The 27385-nt window shown below is 44.9% G+C and overlaps 1 protein-coding gene across 2 annotated transcripts; it reads right to left on the bottom strand.

Annotated features, from left to right (window-relative positions):
• Nucleotides 1-941: 941 nt before the first annotated feature.
• Nucleotides 942-27146, bottom strand: slf2 (SMC5-SMC6 complex localization factor 2). Of its 2 annotated transcripts, XR_008811274.1 has the most exons (20): nucleotides 26486-27146; nucleotides 22954-23445; nucleotides 15726-15777; nucleotides 9240-10474; nucleotides 8416-8510; nucleotides 8216-8308; nucleotides 7947-8114; nucleotides 7568-7673; nucleotides 7395-7482; nucleotides 7146-7287; nucleotides 6899-6986; nucleotides 6583-6759; nucleotides 6279-6373; nucleotides 6033-6120; nucleotides 5704-5829; nucleotides 5432-5509; nucleotides 5208-5294; nucleotides 2603-2671; nucleotides 1958-2504; nucleotides 942-1879 (listed from the first exon to the last, which is right to left on the bottom strand). XR_008811274.1 is itself a non-coding variant. In XM_056291997.1 (19 exons), exons 2-19 carry the CDS (start codon nucleotides 23164-23166, stop codon nucleotides 2073-2075), a joined length of 3432 nt encoding a protein of 1143 aa, XP_056147972.1. In that variant the 5' UTR covers nucleotides 23167-23445; nucleotides 26486-27146; the 3' UTR covers nucleotides 942-2072. The 2 variants fall into 2 exon arrangements, 1 of the variants encoding a protein (XP_056147972.1); XM_056291997.1 differs by having other exon boundaries at nucleotides 942-2504.
• Nucleotides 27147-27385: the final 239 nt, after the last annotated feature.

Below are 27385 nucleotides of genomic sequence, written 5' to 3'. Positions count from 1 at the left end.
GGAGCAGGATGTGGATAAATGGGATTTGGGGATGTTAAAATGTTAAACAATATCATAGTCTTTCAACTGAAATTCTTCAGTTCGATTTGTTTTCCTTGGGGGAGAAGAAAAAAAGAAACAAGTGACTGTAATTGCGCCAGCTACAACTTCTGGCCACTAGATGGCACTGTCTGTAAAATTGTAAGGTTAGCGAGCGGGGTGCGTCTCAACCTTGTTTTTTCCCCCCGTGGAGTGAATGTGATGGGGTATCGTGGAAAACAATCGGTAAATACGGCGTGGATTATTAACATCCTTCTGAAACAAGTTTTTGTAAATAACAATATCAATGCACGGAGCTGTATTTTAACTCGATGGTTTGTCAACAAGTAGACTTTCACGCGGATTCTAACTAAATACACATTTGCAGATTCCTGCCCACGTTCACAAATCTCAGTACGCCTTCAGAGACGCTTTTCCACGTTTACAGATCTGATCAACACACACGGATTGAGATACCGTTACACAACCCCCCCCCCACACACACACACACACACATGTGCAGATGGTTCTGCTGCAATAACGGCCCCCACATGTCAGATTTGTCGGTCAAACGCACGGAGGAATTCATCGCTTCAGCTGACCTACACGTGCCATCACCCTGTCCGGACATCCGCCTGAAAACTGGTGAAATGTCCCTTTAACTGGTTTGGAAATGCCCGCAGTTCTGTCAGCTGCTTGCACAAGTAGGAATATTTTGCAATTGAAGACATTTTCAAAGTTTCACACTGTGCCTAAACACAGAAAAATCGACGCACGAGGGCATGACGTGGGCATCGAGGAGGACCACCAACCAGCTTCTCTGCAGGACTTGATGTGCAATATCTCATAATGACGCGCAAGGGCAGCTTTTAGAGCAAGCGTGGCTGTGCCCCTTTCAATTCACTACAGCAAGTTCACAGAAGTTAACCATTTTAATCAAATTATCAGTTATGGCACAAAACGCATCCATCGTCCGCAGGTGAGACTGCTGACAAGAACAAAAAGCAGGAGGGACCTCCTTTAAAACATGGTCACAGTTACAACTTAACTGCAACACACAATGAGTTTGTTTAAACACCTGCATCCAACACAGCTCACGAGAGCATAACACAAAGCAGCACAACGGACGGCAATAACTGAGAACATACACAAACGTTATCACTGAATCCACCTTGTTTTTAGTCCACAAACCCGGACTAAACATTCAACAAGTCTCAAATAGTGCAAATGAAAAAGCATCTAAATATCCAGGCGCTTACTTGCTAATAGGAGGAGACTTTAATGTAGCTGTTGACAGGTGGCCCCCGTGTCAAAGGTCAAATCAAATCAAAACTCCTCTTTAAAGCTGCTCATGGATAGACAGTTTTTGTTTTTTTTATGTTTATGTAAAGCGCTACATAAAACACAGATTGATTGATTGATTAAGGTAGGCTTAATCTTAAGGCAGCCCTAGGCACCCGGGTAGGATAGCGGTCTATTCCGTTGCCTACCAACACGGGGATCGGCGGTTCGAATCCCCATATTACCTCCGGCTTGGTAGGGCGTCCCTACAGACACAATTGGCTGTGTCGGCGGGTGGGAAGCCGGGTGTGGGTATGTGTCCTGGTCGCTGCACTAGCGCCTCCTCTGGTTGGTCGGGGTGCCTGTTCGGGGGGGAGGGGGAACTGGGGGAATAGCGTGATCCTCCCACGCACTACGTCCCCCTGGTGAAACTCCTCACTGTCGGGTGAAAAGTAGCGGCTGGCGATTCCACATGTATCGGTGGAGGCATGTGGTAGTCTGCAGCCCTCCCAGGATCGGCAGAGGGGGTGCAGCAGCGACCGGGGCGCCTCGGAAGAGTGGGGTAATTGGCCGGATACAACTGGGGAGAAAAAGGGGGAAAAATAAATAAAATTCAAAATAACAAAAGGCAGCCCTGATGATAAAGAACATTCCTTACACTGAAAGACAGGTAGCCTGGCCGAGGTAGGAGGCTCTCTTTTGTCACTCAGTCTCCACATCAGTCTGATCCAGTTCACTCCTGGTATTGCAGGGGTCACACCTTTGGTGTCTCTTTAGTTCCACTCCTGAAATGCTGGTTCCATTTCCTTCTCTTGCTCAAGCCAGGCAACCGCCTGAGCCGTTTCCTTGTCTACCTCAGCTTCCCTCTCTGCAGGCTCTTCTCTCAGTTTTACTTCCAGTTTACCCGACTCTTGTTCACCCTTCACCACCTCAACCTCCATTAAGTGTTGTACAGTGAGTAAAGCCTCCTCCAGCTCTTCCTCATCTACTATCTTCTCCTTCTCACCACCACCATCATCTTCCTTGGCAATGTCATTTACTTCTGTCCCTTCCCTCTCCTCCCCTTCTTCATCCCCCGTTACAACCTCTTGCCACTCTGCGGTAGCTTCATCATCATCATTATCACCACCTTCCTCCATCTCATCTCTCTGCCTGTCAGTCATCATATCGCCAGGTGGCGGCTGCCAGTAGTCGTACAGCTTACCCTGCAGAAACAAAACACAACAAGACAAATCAGGATTACTGAACCTCCGCTCTCTAAACAACATATGAGAATGAGGAGGGGGGGTTCAAACTGCCATACATGGAGGGGCCTGGTCCTCTGGAGGAGAACCTGCCACTTGGTGTGGATCCTGGCAACTAGATCCTTCACCTGGATAGAGGGGCAGAGAGGAAACTCAAGTTACACAAGAACCCAATTACCACACTGACTGCACAGAGGGAAAGTTTCCAAATCTACCTGATCAGCTCTACAGGCCAGCCATGGCTGACTATAACACTGCAAGAACCAATCAACTTTAATAATCATCACAATCATGCAAATTTATCTAGTTTGCAAATTCATAGTATATGCATTGTTTGGGCTTTTTTTTTTTTTAAACAAAAACAACACACAAAAAAAAAAAACACTGCTGCAGCAGACCCACATTCTTAGTGTACAGTGGATATAGAAAGTCTACACACCCTTGTTAAAATGGCAGGTTTTTGTGATGGGGAAAAAAAGAAACCAGGATAAATCATCTCAGAACTTTATTCACCTTTAATGTGAAAATGCCACCTATAAAGTCAAAGTGAAAACAATCAGAAAAATGTTAGGGGAAAAAAAAAAGAAAATACAAAACTTACAATAACCCGGTTGCATAATTGTGCTCACCCTTTTATAATTGGGGATGTGGCTGTGCTCAGAATCTCAGAATTAATTCATCACATTCAAAGTCATGTCAAATAGTAGTTAGGGGCGTCCGGGTGGTGTGGCAGCCTATTCCGTTGCCTACCAACACGGGGATTGCTAGTTCAAATCCCCATGTTACCTCCGTCTTGCTCAGGCGTCCCTACAGACACAATTGGCCGTGTCTACAGGTGGGAAGCCGGATGTGGGCATGTGTCCTGGTCGCTGCACTAGCGCCTCCTCTGGTCAGTTGGGGCGCCTGTTCGAGGGGGAGGGGGAACTGGGGGTAATAGCGTGGTCCTCCCACGCACTACATCTCCCAGGTGAAACTCCTCACTGGTGAACAGACGCGGCTGGCGACTCCACATGTATCGGAGGAGGCATGTGGTAGTCTGTAGCCCTCCCTGGATCAGCAGAGGGGGTGGAGCAGTGACCAGGACGGCTCAGAAGAGTGGGGTAATTGGCCAAGTACAACTGGGGAGAAAAAGGGAAAAATCCCTACCAAAAAAAAAAAATAGTAGTTAGTATACAGCTGCCACCAATTCAAGTCGCTCTAAGTAACCCCAGATAAAGTTCAGCTGCTCTTGTTGGGTTTTCCTGACTTCTTGGTTGCATCCCACCGCAAAAGCCCTGGTCCACAAAGAGCTTACAAAGCACGAACAGGACCTCATCGTTGAAAGGTGTCAACCAGAGAGGTACAAAAGCTTTTCCAAGGCATCAGATATACAAAGGAACACAGTGAAGACAATCATCAAGTGGAGAAAATACCGCACAACAGCTAGATTACCAAGAACAGGACCTCCCTCCAAAATCGATGAGAAGACAAGGAGAAAACTGGTCAGGGAGGCTGCCAAGAGGCCTACGGCAACATTAAAGGAGCTGCAGGAATTTCTGGTAAGTACTGGTTGTTCCCTACACGTGACAACAATCTCCCATATTCTTCATAAGTCTGAGCTATGGCGCAGGGTGGCAAATTTTGCAAAAAGATGCATCCAGTCTTCCAAAACCATGTGGAAAATGTTTTATGTCTGATGAGACCATGGTCCAACTTTTTAGCTGTGATTCCAAAAGGTATGTTTGATGCAAAAACCACACAGCACATCACCAAAGAATACCATATCCATGGTGAAGCATGATGGTGGCAGCATCAGGCTTTGGGGCTGCTTTTCTTCAGCCGGAACTGAGGCTTTAGTCAAGGTGGAGGGAATCATGAATAGCTCTAAATACCAGTCAATTTTTGGCACTAAACCTCCAGGCGTCTACTAGAAAGCTGAAGATGGAGAGGAATTTCACCTTTCAGCACAACAACGACCCAAAGCATACATCCGAATCAACAAAGGGATGGCGTCACCAAAAGAGGATCAATGTTTTGGAATGGCCCAGCCAGAGTCCAGACCTGAATCCAATTGAAAATCTGTGGGGTGACCTGAAGAGGGCTGGGCACAGGAGAGGCCCTCGCTATCTGACAGATCTACAATGTTTTTGCAAGGAAGAGTGGGAAAATATTGCCAAGTCAAGATGTGCCAAGTTGATAGACTCCTACCCAAAAAGACTGAGTGCTGTAATAAAATCAAAAGCTAAATCAACAAAGTATCACTTTAGGGGTGTGCACACTTGTGCAACCAGATTATTGTAGGTTTTATTTTTTCCTTAAAAGGTTTGTTTGTATTTCACTTGCATGTTATAGGACACAATTTCACATTAAAAGTGGAAAAACTTCCGACATGATTTATTTTGGTTTCATTTTTTTACACCACAAAAACCTCCCATCTTAACAAGGGTGTAGACTTTTTCTATCCACTGTATATGAATGTAATCTGTAGTAATTTGGTTATGATGAGTTAAGGCTTCTTTTAGAACCCCCGAAATTTTCTACTGCTATTTTTGAAACTGTAGACTAGTTGTACAGATTCACTAATAAGAACTGCCAGGTTAATTTCTAATATAATAATGTAATATAGTGTAACAGTTACAGTCCCACTTGGGGGGGAAAAAAACAACCGATAAACCTTCTACTAACCTTGGTGCGGTACAGATGCTTCTCGCTTTCTCTGATGTCACTTGTAATGTACCTTTCCAGTTGTGAACACAGTAACAGCAGTTGCTCCTGAGGGCGACAGAAGCGTGATGAGTGAAAATGAGGACACAATTTACATGGCACCAAGAATATCACAGTTCCCGGGGCAGCAGACAGTAGCCTCTGTTCACAAACTACAGCATACAAAATCCTTCGGTGCACTGTACCTTCTGATGAGGTGAATCGAAGTAAAAATTGGACACCTCATTTGCCAAGGTCAGAAGGCTGTAGCAGAGGTAGTAGCTCTGAAACACAGGGCAAACAGCAAACATTAAATCACAAGAAAGTTAGAGAGTCAAAACTAATAATTTCACAACACAGACTACCTCAAATATTATAAAAGACTCATCACCCCCACAACCCTCTCGAGAACATTATTTCATACAAAAATATAGATAAATGTCTAGATTGGACCATTTCATGTATCCCCTGTTCTGACCTGTTCATCTAAAACGACCATGTCCTCCTCCTCTTGTTCTTTATTGCTCTTTCTGGAGGAGCTCAGGACCCCTCTGAGGAGTGTGGAGGGTTGCATACGGGGCAGATATCTCCCAAGGTCAGACAGCTAAACCAGGATAGAGACCACCGCAGAGTGCAGGCCAGGAAAAGAGTCAGAGGTTACTTGTTCGGTATTACACACAAAGGGAGGTCATTTCTAAGTGACACGACAAAAGCTGACATTACTGCTGCTCCAGGGTAACTGCACAAACTGTCATCGCCAAAACTGTGAGAAACAGCCTAAATCATACTTTCTTGCAAATACATCACCTTGAAATCTTTGCAATTTGGCCTGTAAGTGCAACTTCCATCCAAGAGTTTAGATATCATGCATAAACCAAGGTGTCTCCGCAGTTCCCTGCACAAAAAAAGAGACAAATCAATGATAGTCAAAGAATCAAATTAATTCCATCTTGATTTAAGACTATCATTCATAATGAGCGGGTTAAAGGCAGATGAATGTTAGAGAAAAAAACTGGGTTGAGAGGGAAAAAAAGAAACATAGGTGGGCCTTACTTTCCACGTATGTTTACAGGCAGCAAGTGAACCAGCTGACACATGTTGTGATGGTCATCTGTCAGATCAGTGAGGGCCAGACAGATTTTGGGTAGCTAGAGGCAGACAGCCAGCAAAACGACATTGACAACATGCGCGGCAACAACACCACATTCCTATTGGATACAGCATTTTGAGTTTATGACAGCTAAAGCAACTTTAGAACCCCGCCCTCTGAATGGAATAAAACCCTGTAAGCTCATACAACATGTTCTAGCTCTCCTAACGTGCAACATTTTACTGAAGATTCAGAAGCTGAACTGACCATGTTCTCCCAGTCCCTGATGTTGTTGATGACGTGCCACTGTAAGACGTTTAAGTCCACGGAGGGCTGAAGAGCAAGTTCCACCTCCAAGCCCACCTTGCTCACCACAGTCAGCAGAAGAAGCAGCTCATAGTCACTGTAAGCCTGCGGACACAGGGATGTGCAGTAGGCCAGGTACTGCAGACAAATAGGCAGACGAAGAAAGGAGTGAATAACGTAGGGGATCGACAGACAATGGTGTGCACACAGGCACTCATTTTGTTTATCACTGTTAAAATATCCAACACATGCATAAAGCTGTTACCATTTGTCTCACCTTGAGGATGTTGGTACAGTTGTGTGTGGGGAAATGGCAAAGTTCAGCGTGTCTGGAGGGACTTTCGCTGCTGATGTGGATGTCTTCCCTTGACAAAAACGAACACGCACAGAATCAACTGGGAGAAATCCAAACTCCTAAGAAAACACTACAATATCGGTTCACATCTTAAGCTTTCATATCAACAAAAAAGAAAAGGGGGGGGGGTGAGTAATGAGAAAGCCCAGAAAATAAGGACACCGCTTACAGCAGGTCTCCCTCAGTGAACGGAGGCTGAAGGTTTTCAAGAGGGAACAACGTGATGAAAGGAACTCCCATATTCATCAGGACCAGTACCACATCTGCCACAGTGGGGACCCACACTTCAAAACACTGACTTTGATTTTTCACTGAGGAAAACAACCACACAGGAAAATAATATGTACCACATCTCCACACTAATGTGATAAACAAAAACCTAAAAGAATTTGCCAAACAACACAGACCAGACACCAACCTATCTCGCATGCAGCTTTACAGGCAATGTCAAAGAGAGCTTCTAGCATTTGCTCTGAGATTAACCTTTCAGTGTGGACTGACATCATCTGAAGGGGCAAGAGACAAAGAATTACACATTATAGCTTTTGGTATTGGACAGACACAACCACCTGCAGATTTCCAGGTGCATACCTTGAAGAGGAAACGGGTGACCTGGGGTGGGCAAGGGGACGACAAGTTGTAGGCTTCCTGAAACAAGCCAATGTTGATGTTCAGCCTTAGCTGAGCAGGACTGGACCTAAAGCAGGGTGGGGGAACAAAAGTTAACCAAGAGCCATAAGTCATCATACCCATTTTTGCATTGCTGTGACTGTCTGATACACACAATTTGTAAACTGCTCACAAATTCCCTTCACAAAGAAAAAACAGCATGAAGAGTTGGAAGGACCAAACCCTGCTTTGTTTCCTCCCAATGGAAACCTTTCCAATGAAACGTGCTTTGAACGCCTCCATTTGCCATACTTTAACAAACGCACATACAGCCAGAAGCTAATGTGTTTCAACGGCTCACCAAAGAAGTGTTTTCTGTGCAGTCTCCAGTGGACTGACATTGCACTGTCGGAGCTGCAGCGTGTGCTGGTTAAAGAGTCGGCCAAAATTCTCCAGGTTGAAAACCACTTCACCCGGATGCACATCCCTGTTGGCACTGGACACCACCGAGTACCGCTGCAGGAACTCCCTGGGGAAACAAAAGTTATTAGGTCATAAAATGCAAAGACAATGGATGTATAAGAACCATATCCAAAAGATGAGGTGTAGTGTGAGTGTCTTTTTCTTTACTGCTGTCCTGTTGAGATGCTCTCCTCTGCCTCAGCTATTACCAAAAGACCCTCTTTACAGGCACTTAGCAGTTTCATTTCAACCTCTTTAGACCTGTGGCACCATCAGAAGATGCAGCAGAAGTTAGGTCCATTGTGTGCAGTTAAGAAGCACTTTCAAAAGGTACTTACAAAGTGAATGGCATCCCCTGAATAATGTACCTCTTACTGCTGTTCATCTCCTTCAGAATCTGATCCAGACTGTTCCTGTAGATGCCTACTTTTGTTGTATGGGACTCTGGCTGTTGGGGAACACACTGGACCACAGGATGTAATATTAGTAGAGATAAAAAGACTTGGCTGGCAATGTTTCCTTTCTGTTTCTCAGTGAGCCTGGCACAGCAACAGTACCATCACGGGGTTTGGGGCTTGAGTCCCCAATCATGCTAAAATGTACAGTCTCATAATATTTAAGATGCAATCACATAAGACATGCCATGGCGGATTTTGTTATGATTGCCTTCGGGTGACAAAGGACCCAAAACATTGCTCTATTTTGCAGGGTCACATGTTCAACAATCCCATTACAACTATTAAAGCCTCTGAAAACATATTTAAGCTTCTTAGTTCTTAAGCTATAGGGGTCCTGTGTGAACATACTATTGACTGCAAAAGGAAGAACAATTATTTTGGTTATACCAAATGACAGCTTTCTGCGTAATGTTTTTCTCTGCTCTCCTCTCACTGGTCTGAGTTTAGTGGGACTGTGTTGGAGGTTGCTGACGTAACTCCACATCCTCTATTGTACCAGTCAGTCAGGGAGATACTTACATCAGCTATGCCTTTACCACATTCCAGCAAGACAATTAGTTACCGATATTTGCATCTTTAATATGCCAAGACAGTTGTTATATCTGTCAGGTAAACATGCAAATGTTATAGAGCGTATGAACCATTACAAGCACAAAGTTATGTTTCTATATCCAATTTGAATGAGAGCCAACATGCAGCTTGGCGTTGGGTTCACCCATGGGGGCACAACTTACAGGTTTGGAGTGACTACTGGAGGCTCCTTCTTCTAGTGCGACTGGGGGCTTGGCTATGCGCCCCATCATTTCCTCCAAGGACAGGAGCTGCTCATCCTCACTGCTGCAAGAGTTCTGGGTTGTATCCAAATCTACATCAAAAGTCAGGTCTAAGCCTAGCTCCACATCCAGGGGGTCATCTGGGTCCACATGCTTTGCATCTCTCTCCCCCCCCTGACTCGCCGGGGGTGTCGAGGGAGAACAATGAGATAAGGTAGTGCCTTTGGAGGGAGCGGCTTCTGCCTCGAGAGCAAAGTCCTTCTGTGTTCCTAAATTTTGGGGGGTGAGAGAAAATGTGGGCCACTTGTCGGTTTGAACCATGTCCTCTTTGCTCTGTCCAACTGAGAACACAGCCTCGCTGTTCTTGAGTCCAATGTCTTTAGAAGGAAGGTAATTTTCTAATTCCAATCGCTCTAGTCGTACAATGGGTAAAAAGACTTTTGGGAGAGGTAATGAAGAGGAGGAGATTTTGGTATCAAGCACAGGTGAGGACAGACTTAGTCTGGAGTTCTGGGTTTTAGGAGTGCTGAGTGTACCTGTTGTGGACGAGGAAGGAGAACTGTTAACTTCCCTTTCAGTACCGGACTTTGTTTGATTGTGTATAGACGTCACCACATAAGACACAGGTTCAGGGGTGAAGAGATCATCATTGTCCCTCGATATTACCAAACGTCTCCGTGGGCAAGCTATTTTTTTTCGCGTTGGTCTGTGACCACTCAGAGGACCAGAGTTTCGTTTTATGGCCAGCATGGGAGTCCTGCTGCTACAGTCTGAGCTGCTGTTTTCTCCAACTTTCGGCCATCTATGTTTATCATCTGTAGGCAATGTTAACTCCTTCACTGCCACAGAGGGGCTCTGACTGAAGGCTGGCTTCACCCCCAATGATCGATGTCTGGCTGAAATGGACCTTGGTCTCAATGATAAGCATAATTTGTTGGATGTAGGTATGGGCAATGATATCACACTTGTCAACTGACCAGATGACAGTTCTGTATATCGATGGTGATCTGTAGGCTTTGGTGAAACTTCCAAGTTGGATGACTGCATCAACAAAGGTTTAGACACCAGTGATTTGCCAGAAGAAGAGTGTGATTTACATGGAGGGACAGAATTTTTCTTCTGGGAACAAAGTCTCTTGGCATCGTCACTTTTTGCAGAGTCTCTTCGCATTTTCAGTGATGTGCTATTGTCGGTCCCTGATGGAAAGAGAGGGAAGTACATTCAGAGGCACTCAAACATTCAAGTATTGTTGTGGGATGCTCAATACTTTATCAGATAATGAAAGAAGGTTGAATCAGTTAATCTGGACCCGTTTATTGACAGATACGTTTCATCACCCATCTAAGTGACCTCGTCAGTCGAAACCGACTGCAGGTATCCCCACCCTTTAAACAATACAGTTGCCTAACGGCCAAAACCAATGACCAGTTTCATATGCAAATATGGGTGTGACCATTAACTAGAGTGTCAATGGCCATGTGTACTATTCAGAGGATTTGGGAATGTTTGCAATCACAGCATTGTAACATGGCGACAGATGTACTCTTACAATTTACAATGTTGTGATAGAGATTGAGATAATCTCTCAAATAGTCAAATCTTTGGCCAAGAGCCGAATGCAGTATGCCATGAGCTCAAAGGCAGAGTTACTATTTTCTTTTTGTGACATCTGAGAAAATAAAGTGTATCAATGTAATTTTTAGCTAATGATTCCAAACACAAGGTCTAACTAACACAATTTAATATCGTTATCTGTGCAGTCGCAGATAACTTTTTTTTAATGTAAAAAGAACATTCAACGTTTTCAGTCAGACATAACTTGCTCTAACATTACAAGCAGAATGGCGACCAGGCATAAGAGTGATATTTGGAAGTATTTCGACAAAATAAACGAAATTAATGTGCAGTGAAAGCTATGTAAAGTTAAACTTGCATATCATAGAACAGCTAGTTCGATGAGCAACCATTTGGGCAGCAAGCACAAGGATAAAACAGCGGCGACAGATAACAGGCAATCTCACATCACCTCATTTGCTAGCAGTGTTAGCACCTGCCGTTGTGATGCCACCAGGGAAGGGAAGATTAGCCAGCTCATCACGAAAATTGTGACTGGAGATGTTCTCCCGTTAAGCTTTGTGGAAGGAAAAGGCTTCTGCAAGCTGATGGAGTTTGTTGAGCCGGAGTACAACCACAGTACAGCCGGAGTACAACAAGTATCAGACACAGTTCTGATAGCATCACGGCCTACCTCAAAGCAGCCACTGAGGAGTGGGGCAGGTTGGAGAAAGTTAGTATGTGTGTCAATGACAATGCCAGTAAATGTGATTCACACATTTAGCAGAGGAGAGAGCTTGGGAGCAATACAGCAGGGTAGGGAGTAAGGAGATGGTCTCAATGTTATAGACCAAGCTGTCAGTCTAATAATCTACACTATGAGAAATTCCCTGACTAAACATATTAATTAAACTAGTTGAAACCTAGCAGACTCTCTAAACACCTGCAACCTGCTGAATGATAAGTCCCCAGTGTCAAACTAAACGAGCCCAAAGAAGCTCTGATCTTGAACATATGAGATTGCAGTCGTTTGGTAAGTGATTTAAAACTTGTTTTGAGTTTTGATTCGGATTTAGGTCGTTATCAGGTTTTTTTGGGCTGAGTACTTGCTGGTTCCACTTTCAACTTCAATAGCTGGGTCAGTGGACGCGGGTTGCGCCCTCTATTGCTTCCTTTGTTGTGAAAATCAGACGGGGGCGGGATTTTCACTAACAGTTTGTAAGAGAAACCAAAAATTACTTTCACAGGTGCCATTTCTCTGTAGAAAAGTTCTTGAACATATTAAGTTTACTCACATAACCATGAGGGGCAGATTCTTCTTTAGGAACATAAGCTTTTCAACCGCCGTCAACCTGCTCCTTTTTTTTTTGTTGGGTTTTTCCCCCCTTTATCTGCCCAATTGTATCTGGCCAATCACCCAACTCTTCCGAGCCGTCCTGGTCGCTGCTCCACCCCCTCTGCCGATCTGGAGAGGGCTGCAGACTACTACGTCTCCACCGATACATGTGGAGTCGCCAGCGCCACCCGTTTCTTTTCACCTGACAGTGAGGAGTTTCACCAGGGGGATGTATAACGTGGAAGGATCACGCTATTCCCCCCCAGTTCCCCCTCCCCCCTGAACAGGCGCCCTGGCTGACCAGGGGAGGCGCTAGTGCAGCGACCAGGACACATACCCACATCTGGCATCCCACCCCCAGATACAGTCAATTGTGTCTGCAGGGACGCCCGACTAAGCCGGAGGTAACACGGGGATTCGAACTGCCGATCCCCGTGTTGGTAGGCAACGGAATAAACCACGACATTACCCGGATGCCTAGGGCCGCCTTAAGATTAAGCCTACCTTAATCAATCAATCTAATTTTATATAGCACTTTTCTACCATTTCTACTGCAAAACCAGTTTTCCTGTAACCTTGCTATTTGTTTACATATTTATTTGACGTTGCCTTTTTTCTGTTGTAGGAGGTGGTGAGGGTTGGGGATGGAGATAATGCCCACTATTTTTTTATATTTACTTACTCATTTTTTCATGTCGTGTATGAGCTGTTGTGTTCTGTGTTGTATACGAAAATGTAATTAGATATTCTATAAAAATAAAAATAAAAAGTTGTAACTGGCAGTTACAGACTTTTTTTTTTTTTGAGTGTCTGAATAAAGGGTGTGGCACGATGGCGCAGTGGTTAGAGCGGTCGCCTCACAACAAGACGGTCCTGGGTTCGAGCCCCGGGGTAGCCCAACGTTGGGGATCCTCCCAGGTCGTCCTCTGTGTGGAGTTTGCATGTTCTCCCCGTGTCTGCGTGGGTTTCCTCCGGGTGCTACGGTTTCCTCCCACAGTCCAAAGACATGCAGGTCAGGTGAATCGGCCGTACTAAATTGTCCCTAGGTGTGAATATGTGTGTGTGTGTGTGTGTGTGTGGGGGGGGGGCTGGGGCTGTGATGGACTGTTGGCCTGTACAGGGTTTCTCCCCACCTGTCGCCCAATGACTGCTGGGATAGGCTCCAGCTTCCCGCAACCCTGATTGGGATAAGTGGCTTGGATAACGGATGGATGGATGAATAAAGGGTGGCAGTCTTTCATAACCAACTGTTGTTGTGGACTATATACTGGGGAAGTATTTGTTTGTTCTCCATTTGAGTGAGATGGTTTTAGGTGGGTAATTGGCTATCATAAGCAAAGTGCTTCCATGTATTTTATTAGTAGTAGTAGTAGTAGTAGTACATGCAGGTGGCTGGCGTGACAGAGGAAGATGCAGAGGACAAGAAGAGATGGAAACAGATGATCTGCTGTGGCGACCCCTAACAGAAGCAGCTCAAAGTCGTAATAGTAGTAGTACAAGAGTGAAACAAGATATCAGATTGATATCGGTATCGGCAGGTAGCCAAAGCTGCAGTATTGGAAGTGAAAAAGTGGTATTGGGACATCTCTATTCTTAAAGTTAATTTTAATTTTTCTTGCGAGTACTCAAGTACTCTATAATGCGAGTACTTGAATATGGAAATTATTCAAAATACCCATCCCTAGTTCCTAGATAACAAAAATTACAAACTACCAAGATGAAGGAGACCAAAGGTCAGGGCTTTGGTATTCTCATTACACTCCTATAACCACAGAGTGATTGTAAAAGAAGAAAAAGACTGCTAACAGCAATGAATTAGCACCAAAACAAACAGGAGGGGTTTGCTGAGCAACTGAGTTGTTAGCAGAAAGGGTTTTGGGACAAGGTTTAGATTCAGAATCTGTGAAGCAGTAAGCTTAAAAAACAAATTCAGTGTTGGTGAATCACTCAAGTATAGGACTTTTTTTATACCAGGTATTGTATCGGTGGCAGCTGGTGCTAAAAATTTTGGGGGGCACAATTTACCTTGGCGCAGCACACCTGACAGCTGCTTTAACGTCCACACAGTCACAGAGTTATTGAGAAGGACAATGTAGCCTATAGATTTTATCAGGATCTGTAGACAGTGGATGATTGACAGTCGAGAAGAGGCACTGTGGTGGGTGTGAACATGATTGACAGCCATGAGAATCGTCCAATCACATTAGATCGATCATTCATTCATTCATTCATTCATTCATCATCAGCCGCTTCTCCAGGGCCGGGTCGCGGTGGTAGCAAGTTAAGAAGGGCACTGCAGACGTCCCTCTCCCCAGCAACGCCCTCGAGCTCCTCCTGGTGGATCCCAAGGCGTTCCCAGGCCAGATTGGACATGTAGTCCCTCCAGCAAGTTCTGGGTCTACCCCGGGGTCTTCTCCCAGTTGGCTGTGCCAGGTAAACCTCCAAAGGAAGGCGCCCAGGAGGCATCCTAATCAGATGCCCGAACCACCTCAACTGGCTCCTTTCGATGCGAAGGAGCAGCGGCTCTACTCTGAGCTCCCTCCAGATGTCCGAGCTCCTCACCCTATCTCTAAGGCTGAGCCCAGACATCCTACGGAGGAAACTAATTCCAGCCGCTTGTATCCGTGATCTCACCCTTTTGGTCACTACCCAAAGCTCATGACCATAGGTGAGGGTTGGAACGAAGATTGACTGGTAAATTGAGAGCTTTGCCTTCCAGCTCAGCTCCTTCTTCACCACAACGGTCCGGTACGAGGTTCGCATTACTGCTGATGCTGCACCAATCCGCCTGTCAATCTCCCGCTTCATCCTCCCCTCACAAAAAACATTAAAACAATACCAATTCGCTGCCAATAAAAGTGAGAGTGTCTGAGGCGCACTGCACCCCATGGAAAATCTGAAGAAACCAATTAGACAGCAGCTTCAGGTCACCTGCTCGCCAAAAGTTTGAGGGCTTATATAAGGTATAATTTGGCCAGTGCCCCTTTAGCCAGGAAATATATGTATTCAGACAGAAATCAGCCAACTACCATTTGGAACCGATATTTAATGGCTGCTGACAGATGCTCACAGAATGAAAAACACTTTTATTTCATAATTATTTGCATTATACAACTAAACTATATTTAACATGTTTAAGTAGATTTTCATCTCTTGATATTTGAAGGGGGCAGCACCCCAGCGCCCTGTACTGGCCAGCCGCCACTGGCCTATAGATTTTATCAGGGTTCGTACCCCTGATAAAATCTATAGGCTACATTGTCCTTCTTAATAACTCTGTGACTGTGTGGACATTAAAGCAACTGTCAGGTGTGCTGAGCCAAGGTAAATTGCACCCCCCCAAAAAATTGTTAGCACCAGTTGCCACTGTATTGTATATATCAATAAAATGTTCCTTAACTGATTCTTGCATTCATATTTTTCAGTGGCATCAGAACAACAAAATGAACTTTTATAGATTTAGCCTAGGTGTTATCATCAAACATGGAAGAGTAACCTACCATGCTTCCATCGTTTAAGTTTAACACATTATAATATAAAATCTTCCACAATATTACCTGGAATAGACTTTTTAATTGAAGAAGTTCCTTTGCACTGAAGAGCACAGTCCTGACAAAACAGAAAAAGGGACTCAATGAGAAGACAGGTCTTTTTCTACTACTGTATGATAGCAAATCCCTGTATCCTTTCACTAGCTGTACAGAACTACCTATGGGTTACATAAAAAAAATAAACAGTACAACTGGGTGTGAGCAAGTTTCACCAAGTTAAATGAGTGACTTTTTAAGACCTTTTATAAGACAAAATGTTTGAAAAACAAAAGACGTAAATTTAACATAATGAAGTCACTTTCTCAGGGGTACATACAGCAGATCAAGAAACAATATTTTACAGACTTATAAAACACGATTTACAATTTAAGGCTTAAAATTAATATTTCAGGAACTGTGAAAATCATGGCTAATTATCATTACACCTGATATTATGAGACAATCCTTGCACCACACTCTTCGGCAAGCACTGCAGTATCTTGAAACTATCCTGCTTTACCTCCACTGTACCCCTGCACAGTGCACACTCAACTGATCTGTACCACTGTTAATTAGCTTAACTGATCTGTACCACTGTTAACGATGGCTTCATGATTAACATTTCTCAAATATTCATTTAACATCACAAGGAGATCCTTCTCCCCATGCCCATTGCCTAATGAGTCCCTCCACAGCCACAATGAGCCGGAAGGAAATTTGCACTCTGACATCTATATATTTTTATCTTATATATGTAAAGCGAGAGTTTATGCTTGTTTAAAACTCCAGAAACATTCATTGTAGAAGAAAAAGAAAGGTATCTTTACAATCAGCACTTTCCAAGGATTGCACAGTTTGAAAAAATATTTCAAAAACCAAGTAAAAAAATCAGATTTATTTGCGAAATTGGGTTTATTTTGTGGCAAGCGCTAGCTCCTTCTTTCCGGTCATCTAAGCCTCTCTATTCTTCTCTCGCGATTACCCAGGGGTACTATAACTCACGATCCACAGCGACACCTACAGGTCGATGATGTATATATATCTTTGTTATTTATATTATCTTTCTATATATAGAAAGCAAGAGTGTATGTTTGTATGTTCGCTTAAAACTCCAGAAATACTCATTGTAGAACAAAAACAAAGGTATTTATATATATATAAAGCAACCCAGCCACTGAGGATGCACAAGCCAGTGTATTTTTAGTGCCGGTCCCAAGTCCGGACAAATGGGGAGGGTTGCGTCAGGAAGGGCATCAGGCGTAAAATCTTTGCCAAATCAAATATGCGGATCATAAATAAGATTTCCATACAGGATCGGTCGAGGCCCGGGTTACCAACGACCGCCACCGGTAATGTTAACCAGCAGGGTGCCGGTGGAAACTATGCTACTGTTGGGCGAAGGAGAAAGAGAGGGGGAAGGCATGTCCAGAGGCAGCTAGAGAGGAGGAAGGGTAGGCGTGTGGAGGTAAGAGTTGGAACATTGAATGTTGGCACTATGACTGGTAAAGGGAGAGAGCTGGCTGACATGATGGAAACAAGAAAGGTAGGCATACTGTGTGTGCAAGAGACCAGGTGGAAGGGGAGTAAGGCCAGGAGTATGGGAGGTGGGTTCAAACTCTTCTACCACGGTGCGAATGGGAGGAGAAATAGGGTAGGGGTAATTCTGAAGGAAGAGTATGTCAAGAGTGTGCTGGAGGTATAGAGAGTGTCAGAAAGAGTGATGAGTATGAAGCTGGAAATTGAAGGTCTATTGCTGAATGTTATCAGCGCATATGCCCCACAAGTTGGGTGTGAGATGGACAAAAAAGAAGAATTCTGGAGTGAGTTGGACAACGTGGTGGAGAGGGTACCCAAGGAGGAGAGAGTGGTGATTGGAGCGGACTTCAATGGACATGTTGGTGAAGGGAACAGAGGTGATGAGGAGGTGATGGGAAGTATGGAGTCAAGGAGAGAAATATGAAAGGTGGATTTGGATGGAAATGGCTGTGGTGAATACATATTTCAAGAAGAGGGAGGAACACAGGGTGACGTACAAGAGTGGAGGAAAGTGCACACAGGTGGACTATATCTTATGTAGAAGGCGCAATCTAAAAGGGATTGGAGACCGCAAGGTGGTGACAGGGGAGAACGTAGCTAGGCAGCATCGGATGGTGGTCTGTAGGACGTTTTGGAGACCAAGAAGAGGAAGCGAGTGAAGACACAGCCGAAGATCAAATGGTGGAAGTTGAAGAAGGAAGACTGTTGTGTGGAGTTCAGGCAGGAGTTAAGACAGGCACTGGGTGGTAGTGAAGAGTTGCCAGATGGCTGGGCAACGACTGCAGAAGTAGTGAAGGAGACAGCTAGGAAGGTACTTGGTGTGTCATCAGGACAGAGGAAGGAAGACAAGGAGACTTGGTGGTGGAATGAGGAAGTACAGCAAAATATACAGAGGAAAAGGTTGGCAAAGAAGAAGTGGGATAGTCAGAGAGATGAAGAAAGTAGACAGGGGTACAAGGAGATGCAGCGTAAAGCAAAGAGAGAGGTGGCAAAGGCAAAGGAAAAGGCATATGGTGAGTTGTATGACAGGTTAGACATTAAGGAAGGAGAAAAGGACTTGTACCGATTGGCTAGACAGAGGGACCAAGCTGCAAAGGATGTGCAGCAAGTTAGGGCGATCAAGGATAGAGATGGAAATGTGCTGACAAGTGAGGAGAGTGTGCTAAGAAGGTGGAAGGAATACTTTGAGGGGCTGATGAATGAAGAAAATGAGAGAGAGAAGGTTGGATGATGTAGGGATAGCGAATCAGGAAGTTCCGTGGATTAACAAGGGGGAAGTGAGGGCAGCTATGAAGAGGATGAAGAGTGGAAAGGCAGTTGGTCCTGATGACATACCTGTGGAGGCATGGAGATGTTTAGGAGAGAAGGCAGTGGAGTTTTTAACTAGATTGTTTAACACAATCTTGGAAAGTGAGAGGATGCCTGAGGAGTGGAGAAGAAGCATACTGGTACCGATTTACAAGAACAAGGGCGATGTGCAGGACTGTAGCAACTACAGAGGTATAAAGTTGATCAGCCACAGCATGAAGATTTGGGAAAGAGTAATAGAAGCTAGGTTAAGAGGAAAGGTGATGATCAGCGATCAACAGTATGGTTTCATGCCACGAAAGAGTAGCACAGATGCGATGTTTGCTTTGAGAATGTTGATTGAGAAGTATAGAGGGGGCCAGAAAGAGTTGCATTGTGTCTTTGTAGATTTAGAGAACGCATATGACAGGGTGCTGAGAGAGGAGGTGTGGTACTGTATGAGGAAGTCAGGAGTTGCAGAGAAGTATGTAGGAGTGGTGCAGGATATGTATGAGGGAAGTGTGACAATGGTGAGGTGTGTGGTTGTAATTACAGATGGGTTCAAGGTGGAGGTGGGATTACATCAAGGATCGGCTCTGAGCCCTCTCTTGTTTGCAATGGTGATGGACAGGTTGACGGACAAGATCAGGCAGGAGTCTCCATGGACGATGATGTTCACGGATGACATTGTGATCTGTAGCGAGAGTAGGGTGCAGGTTGAGGAGAGCCCTGAGAGGTGGAGGTATGCACTGGAGAGAAGAGGAATGAAAGTCAGTAGGAGCAAGATGGAATACCTATGCGTGAATGAGAGGGAGGACAGTGGAATGGTCAGGATGCAAGGAGTAGAGGTGACAAAGGCATTTGAGTTTAAATACTTGGGGTCAACTGTCCAAAGTAAAGGGGAGTGCAGAAGAGAGGTGAAGAAGAGAGTGCAGGCAGGGTGGAGTGGGTGGAGAAGAGTGTCAGGAGTGATTTGCGACAGAAGGGTACCAGGAAGAGTTAAAGGGAAGGTTTACAAGATGGTTGTGAGACCAGCTGTGTTATATGGTTTGGAGACCTTGGCACTGAATAAAAGACAGGAGGCGGAGCTGGAGGTGGCAGAGCTGAAGATGCTAATATTTTCACTGGGAGTAACGAAGAAGGACAGGATTAGGAACGATTATATTAGAGGGACTGCTCAGGTTGGACGGTTTAGAGACAAAGCAAGAGAGGCAAGATTGAGATGGCTTGGACATGTGTGGAGGAGAGATGCTGGGTATATTGAGAGAAGGATACTGAATATGGAGCTGCCAGGGCAGAGGAAAAGAGGAAGGCCAAAGAGGAGGTTTATGGATGTGGTGAGGGAAGACATGCAGGTGGCTGGTGTGACAGAGGAAGACGCAGAAGACAGGAAGAAATAGTAACGGATGATCCGCTGCGGTGACCCCTAACGGGAGCAGCCAAAAGTAGTAGTAGTAGATTATATATATATATATATATATATATATATATATATTAGTATAAAGCAAGAGTGTATGTGTGTTGTTTTGGTGAGAACATTTTCCCCAGGCAACGCCGGGTGCCTCTGCTAGTGTTTCATATTTGTAGTGTGATGCGCTTCCTCCTTCTTGTGTTTTTCTCCCTCTTTTTTTTTTTTGGCACTTTCCACCTTTATTTGATCGCAATTGTTGAGAGAGACAGGAAAAGCAGGGGCAAGAGAGGGGATGACATAGAGCAAAGGGCCCGGGCCGGATTCGAACGCAGGCCGCTGCAGTAAGGCTTCAGCCTTATGTGGTACACACTCTACCAGGTGAGCCACCGATGTGCCCCGTTTTTCTCCCATCTATCTCTCTTTCCCTCACAGGTGCTCCTGATCCGGTGATTAGTGGGTGGCTCCGCCTCATATTTAAGGAAGGCTGGTGAAGGAGTCCCTTGCTCTCTAACAGACTTAATGTGGTCGGTGAAACGTAGTCACAATGTCACATTTCACCGACCACATTAACTCTGTGGACAACCGCATCAAGTTCTCAAGGGAGGATGTGAAAAATGAAATGTGAAAATGAAATTAAAAAGAGAAAATGTGTGCTCAGTTGGGTAATTAGATGCTAGGCATCTGCATTGCAACGATGCCTCTGCTTTAATCTTCCTCTTCTTCTGTATCTTAATTTTTACTTTTATTTTGTTTGTCTTTTTTTTTCTTATCTTTTATTTATTTATTCTGTATTTTCTTTTCATGATTAAAATTTACTGATATGGTGAGGCTTCATTATAAGCCCTCCATGGGTTTCTTACCTCAGCAGCACATACTTTTTTTCCCTCACTTTCCTTGTGAAAGATGCATTTATGTACTTGGTTATTGTATTTTCGTGCAAACCAATAAAATCAAAATCAAAAAACAGGTTAGCCTTCTTAAACTGTGAAATTGCAATAGGTGATGGGGGACATTTGATTGTTGATGTTTACCGCAAACCAACACGTACCTATCAGTAGTTAAGGTTTGACTCTCATCACCCACTGGAGCACAAACAAGGAGTCATCAGGACACCGTACCACCGAGCTGACAACGTCCCCACCGACACAGCAGCCGGGGAAGGGGAGAAATCCCACATTAAACATGTCACGGTTAAGTGTGGTTATCCTAACTGGGCATTTGTCAAAGCCAGGAAGAGGCCCAAACAGTGCACCAGCCAATCAAATTGAGGAGAAGGATGACAGCTGTCTAAGCGTAAACCAGTGGTGATTCTGTATGTGCTGGGAGTGTCGGAAAAGCTGAGATGTGTATTTTCAAATACCACATCTCAGTTGCTTTCAAACCCCAAAACACGCTGCGCCAGAAGTTGGTCCACCCCAAGGATCGGGTCCCCCAGCAAAAACAGAGCAATATAGTGTACGCTGTAAAGTGCCAGGAGGATTGCCATGACTTGTACATCGGGGAAACCAAACAGATTATGGCCAAGAGAATGGCACAACACAGGGGAGCCAACACGTCAGACCAGGACTCTGCAGTCTACACCCATCTCCAGGCCAGTGGCCACTCTTTCAGGGATGAGGATGTGCACATCCTTGATAGGGAGGAATGATGGTTTGAACGGGGAGTCAAAGAGGCTATCCATGTTAAGAGGGAACGACCATCCCTGAACCGTTGGGGGGGGGGGGCTAAGCGTACATCTGTCGCCATCTTACAATGCTGTGATTGCAACTATTCCCAAATCCTCTGTGAATAGTACACATGATAATCTAGTTAAGGGTCACACCCATATTTGCACATGAAACTGGTGGTTGGTTGTGGTTGTTAGGCACTGTACTATTTATAAGGGTGGGGATACCTGCAGTCAGTTTAGACTGAAGATATCACTTAGTTGAGTGATGAAAGGTATCTGTCAGTAACAAGAACTAGACAGTCGAAAACTGTGCATTTCTCCGCCTGTATTTGATGCACTTTCATTAGATGTTTCGAAATATTGCTTGTTTCTGCCTTTACATGCAGAAGACTTGTTGCACTTGTGGCAACGAGCATTGTCAGCATCGACTCCGGTGAAGGGGAACCAGACTTTTGACCGTTTAGTTCTCTCTCTGCCATTGTCACTAAGAGCAGGCTTTGTGGGCCCGTGTGTGTGTGTGTGTACACTCCACCCATGATCTGAACCGCTTATCCTGCTCTCAGAGTCATGGGGATGCTGGAGCCTGTCCCAGCAGTCATTGGGCGGCAGGTGGTGAGACACCCTGGACAGGCTGCCAGGCCATCACACAGGGCCGACACACACACATTTATACCCAAGGACAATTTAGTGATGCCAATTCACCTGACCTACATGTCTTTGGACTGTGGGAGGAAACCGGAGCACCCGGAGGAAACCCACACAGATATGGGGAGAACATGCAAACACCACACAGAGGATGACCCAGGATGACCCCCAAGTTTGGATTAACCCGGGGCTCGAACACAGGACCTTCTTGCTGTGAGGCGACCACGCGAACCACTGCGCCACCGTGCCACCAGTGCTGGAAAGTAACTCCTTCATGACAAATCTGGTCACCACTCAGTCTCATGCTCATGTACAGTGGTGAATGGGGTTTCCATGGCAGAGGCTCTCTGAACTTGAAAATTGAGGAGGGGAGATATTGCTCTGTGAACTCATATCTAACAAACGTTACGCACGCGCACGCACGCACACACCAGTCCCTATCCTGTCAGATAAAAGTTGGATGTCTGCTGTTTGTGTGGTGTTGTACGCAAGTATGGGGCTCTTGGTACTAGCGCTAGCTAAATCTGGGATTATATAATATTAACAATAAACTTTTAACATAAAAGTAAAAACTATAAACAGTTGCTAAAAATACCTGCTTTCTAACATTGACTTGGAGATGCACTGGCCCAACACATGGTAAACCAAAACAACAAATAAAAAAAACTCAAATCATGATAAACAAAATGAGGCGGAGAAAAACATACCGTGTTTGATTCCTGCCTTTGGGTTTTTCCAAACTCCTGCGATTCCCCTGTCTCTTCGCCTTTTTCCAGATTCCCTTTTCTGTGTCTTTCTTTGCTGGGTAAGGTGACCTTGGGTTTAGCCAGCTGATCACACTCAGAGGAGGAGAACGGGCTATTCTCACTTGCATCCAGGTTTGAACTTGGAGTCATTGACTTGAAGGCTTTGGAAGCCATAGGGGTGTGTTGGGCTCGCTTATGTGGGGAGCAGAAACTATCTGGACTGCTTGGAACAATGCCTGAGGACAGAAATGGCTTCGGTTGTTGAGAAGGTGTTGCTGAGGATCCAGTTTTATCCTTGTGGCACCACTAAGGGCTCAGCAGGGGTAACATTCTCCTGGCTGATGGGTGTCAGTGCAGGTCAGGAATCTCAGAAGGCTTGTGTCTCACAGAGGAAGGAGGCTTGCTGAGAGACAGAGCACTGCTGGTGAGAGCAACTAAAAGAAGAGTCCTTCACTGAAACACACAAGAATATCATGCATATAAATGTGATCCAACGCCTCATGAAAATGATTATGGTATCAATTCCACTTTTCTTCTATTATTATTTCCGTTCTTTTTAGTACATGTAGAGCAAATTCTTAATACTGAGCAGCTGGAAGGCTGCAGTTAACTACGGTTTATCTGAACATACAGTTAGGTCCATGAGTATTTGGACAGTGACACAATATTTGTAATTTTCCCCCTGTACACCATCACAGTGGATTTGAAATTAAGTAACCAATATGTAATTTAAGTGTGGACTTTCAACTTTAATTTAAGGGGTTGGACAAACATATTGCATTAACCGTTCAGGAATTACAGCCAGTTTTATATATATGGCCACCCCATTTTCAGAGGATCAAAAGTAATTGGACACTTGACTAACAAGTGGTTTCATGGGCAAGTAAGACCTTTTCCGTCATTATTCCATGACAAATTAAGCAGATAAAAGGTTTGGAGTTCATTCCAAGTATTTACATTTGCATTTGGTAGCTATTCATTGGAACTCTCAACATGAAGTCCATAGAGGTGTCAATACAAGTGATGGAAGCCATCATTGGGCTGAAAAAGCAAAGGAAATCTATCAGATGGATAGTAAACACTTCAGGAGTGGCCAAATCAACATTTTGGTACATTCTTAAAGAGAAAGAATGAACTGGCAAGCTCAGCAACACCAAAAGGCTTGGAAGACCACGGAGCACATCTACAGTGGATGATCGCAGAATTCTTTCCCTAGTGAAGGGAAAGAATTCTGATTCACAACATCTAGTGAAGTCAAACACTCTTGAGCGGTAGGGGTATCATTGTCCAAGTCTACAATCAAGAGACGCCTGCATGAAAATAAATACAGAGGGTTTACGACAAGTGAAACCCACTGGTGTCACTTAAGAACGGGAAGGCCAGATTAGACTGTGTTTAAAAACATCTAAAAACCTACCCAGTTCTGGAACAAGGTTCTCTGGACAGGTGAAGCAATGATTAACTGGTAAAAGAAGGATGGGAAGAAGAAAGGTGTGGAGAACAAAAGGAACAGCTCATGATTCTCAGCATGCCATATCATCTGTCAAACATGGTGGAGGTAGTGTTATGAAATGGGCATGTATGGTTGCCAGTGGAACTTGGTCATTGGTGTTTATTGATGATGTGACTACTGACAGAAGCAGCAGGATGGATTGTGATGTTTATAAGGATATACCATTTGCTCAGATTTAGCCAAATATCACAACACTGAGAGGATGCCGCTTCACACTACAGATGGATAATGACACAAAACAAGCTGAGAAAGCAACCCAAGAGTCTCTCAAGGCAGAAAAGTGGAATATTCATCAGTGACCAAGTCAGTCACCTGACCTCAACCCAAGTGAGCAGGCTTTTCACTTGCTGAAGAGCAAACTAATGGCCAAAAGACCCACAAATAACCAGCAACTGAAGGCAGCTGCTGTTAAGTCTTAGCAGAGCATTTCAAAGCAGGAAACTCAGAATTTGAAGATGTCGATGGGTTCCAGACTTCAGACAGTCATTGACTGCAAAGGATTTTCCTCCAAACATTAAATATAATTGTTATAATCACAGTTATGTTTGTTTGTCCAATTACTTTTGAGCCTCTGAAAATAGGGTGACCCTGTATGTCCATGGCTGTAATTCCTGAACTGTTAACGCCATATTTTTATCTAACCCCTTAAATTAAAGCTGAAAGTCTACTCCTCAATCACATGTCAAATATTTCATATCAAATCCACTGTCGTGGTGTACAGAGGCAAAATTACAAATATTGTGTAACTGTCCAAATACTTATGGCCCTAACTGTAGTGCACTTGAACATATGCAAACCAAACTAAATATGATCATTTCCAAACTCATCATACAGTGAATATAAAAAGTCTACACACCACTGTTAATATCGCTGATTTTTGTGATGTAAAAAAAAAGAAGAAACAAAGATAACCACCTTCAATGTGAAATGGCAACCTATAACATTCAAGTGAAAAACAAAAACCTTCTGAGGAAAAATATATAAATAAAAACTTAAGATTAATCCAAACCATCTCAATCTTGCCTCTCTTGCTTTGTCTCCAAACTGTCCAACCTGAGCTGTCCCTAATATAATCGTTCCAAATCCTGTCCTTCTTCGTCACTCCCAACAAAAATCTTAGCATCTCCAACTCTGTCACCTCCAGCTTCACCTCCTGTCTTTTTGTCAGTGCCACCGTCTCCAAACCATACAACATAGCTGGTCTCACAACCATCTTGTAAACCTTCCCTTTAACTCTTGCTGGTACCCTTCTGCCGCAAATCACTCCTGACACTCTTCTCCACCCACTCCACCCTCTTCTTCACTCCCCATTACTTTGAACAAGTTGACCCCAAGTATTTACTCATCCACCTGTCACTTCTTCCCATTGCATCCTCACCATTTCACTGTCCTCCCTCTCGTTCACGCATAGGTATTCCATCTTGCTCCTACTGACTTTCATTCCTCTTCTCTCCAGTGTATACCTCCACCTCTCCAGGCTCTCCTCCACCTGCACCCTACTCTCACTACAGATCCCAATGTCATTTGCCAACACCATAGTCCACGGAGACTCCCGGCTGATCTTGTATATCAACTTGTAAACAAAGGCTCAGAGCCTAATTTGAATATGAAACCGATCTGTCAGTTGCGGTTGGTATGCAGCTACGCTTGTTTATAAGGGTGGGGATATCTGTGGTCACCTGAGACTGGAGGCGTCACTTAGATGAGTGATGAAACATTTCTCCCAATAAACTTTTTGTGCCCAGATTGACCGGTTCAACTTTCTGTGATTTCCTCACCTGGATTACTGAGCATGCGTCAAGACAAACCTACAGTTTACAAGCACATGTGGGAGAAACACTAGCTTTTAGCACTGTACCCCTTCCGCTAGCAGGGAACGGATGAATAATGTGCAGAGTTGCATGTTGATAAAAGCAACATCATCAGCATTTGGGGACATATTTAATGTGTTGTTCCCCGAAGGTACACTTGTTCACCTACCTTTACTCTTTCTTCTATTTTGGGGGGGGGGGTACTCCAACAGTGTCCTGTGAAACAGCAGGGGGGGGTTGTCTTAAAACAAAGGTAAATTCGGTCGCCATACAAGTGTGCTAACAGTCTAACTCTGGCCGCTTTGTAGGGCTAGGGAAGAGAAGGCAACGGTGTCCATTGACGATGGACAGATAATGTCGAGCTTAATTGGGCGCCAGGGGCAGGCTCCGCTACCGCCTTTGTTGTAGATTGGGCGGTCAGCGTTGCGCAGCGTCGTTCGGAGCGCTGCCCCGACCATAACTCGTTGGTCCCAAACCGTCACAACAACCAAAAAACACGGAGGCTGACGTTAGCTAGCATGGTCTACCTCGGCTGATCCGGCACCGGTGGCGCAACTTCGTGAACGGCAGCGTTCTAGCCTTCGCACGTCCAGCGCGGCTCAGTCTCTCGGGGGGCACGCCGGACAGGTTAACTGACAAGCTACGGCCGTTAGCTAACAGGTGAAGAGAACCGGGGAGTTGGGGGAAGTTAGCATGCTAGCTGCCGTGCGCCCTCGGTCGGCTGGATTTCCGGCGGGCGAACGAGCGGATCGCGTGCGCCTATCTCTCACTTCGCGTTCCCTCGGCTTCCAGAGGCGTTTCGAAAATGAAACGGACGGCCGCGGAATAACTCCCGGTTCGTCGACCCCGACCCCCCCCCTCCCGTTCGTAAAACGCAAACGTCACATTACTACGAACTTCTCCCGCCCGCAGCTGCGTCACGTGCGACCGGTTGCATTGTGGGACATGGAGTCCCGTTTTTCATTCGTGTCAAGTTTGGTCTGTATAGCCCAGTATCACAAGAGGTGTGTCAAGGGCATATGCGTCGCAGTGGGCGATATTAGTGTAACCGGTTATTTTCTTGCCCAGT

The sequence above is a fragment of the Lampris incognitus genome, chromosome 13 (assembly GCF_029633865.1).
Source record: "Lampris incognitus isolate fLamInc1 chromosome 13, fLamInc1.hap2, whole genome shotgun sequence".
Classification (NCBI taxonomy): domain Eukaryota; kingdom Metazoa; phylum Chordata; class Actinopteri; order Lampriformes; family Lampridae; genus Lampris; species Lampris incognitus.
The sequence above is the reverse complement of the archived record's forward strand: the minus strand, read 5'-3'. Positions and strand labels throughout refer to the sequence as shown.

What these genes read in the sequence shown, in the direction of transcription:
- slf2 (XM_056291997.1), bottom strand. Translation starts at nt 23,166, where the DNA reads ATGGCTTCCAAAGCCTTCAAGTCAATGACTCCAAGTTCAAACCTGGAT. An exon ending in AGCATCTCAACAGGACAGCA is followed by an intron (nt 8,115 to 8,215) that starts GTAAAGAAAAAG and finishes TTGTTTCCCCAG; the next exon opens with GGAGTTCCTGCAGCGGTACT. An exon ending in TCAGGGACTGGGAGAACATG is followed by an intron (nt 6,374 to 6,582) that starts GTCAGTTCAGCT and finishes GTCTGCCTCTAG; the next exon opens with CTACCCAAAATCTGTCTGGC.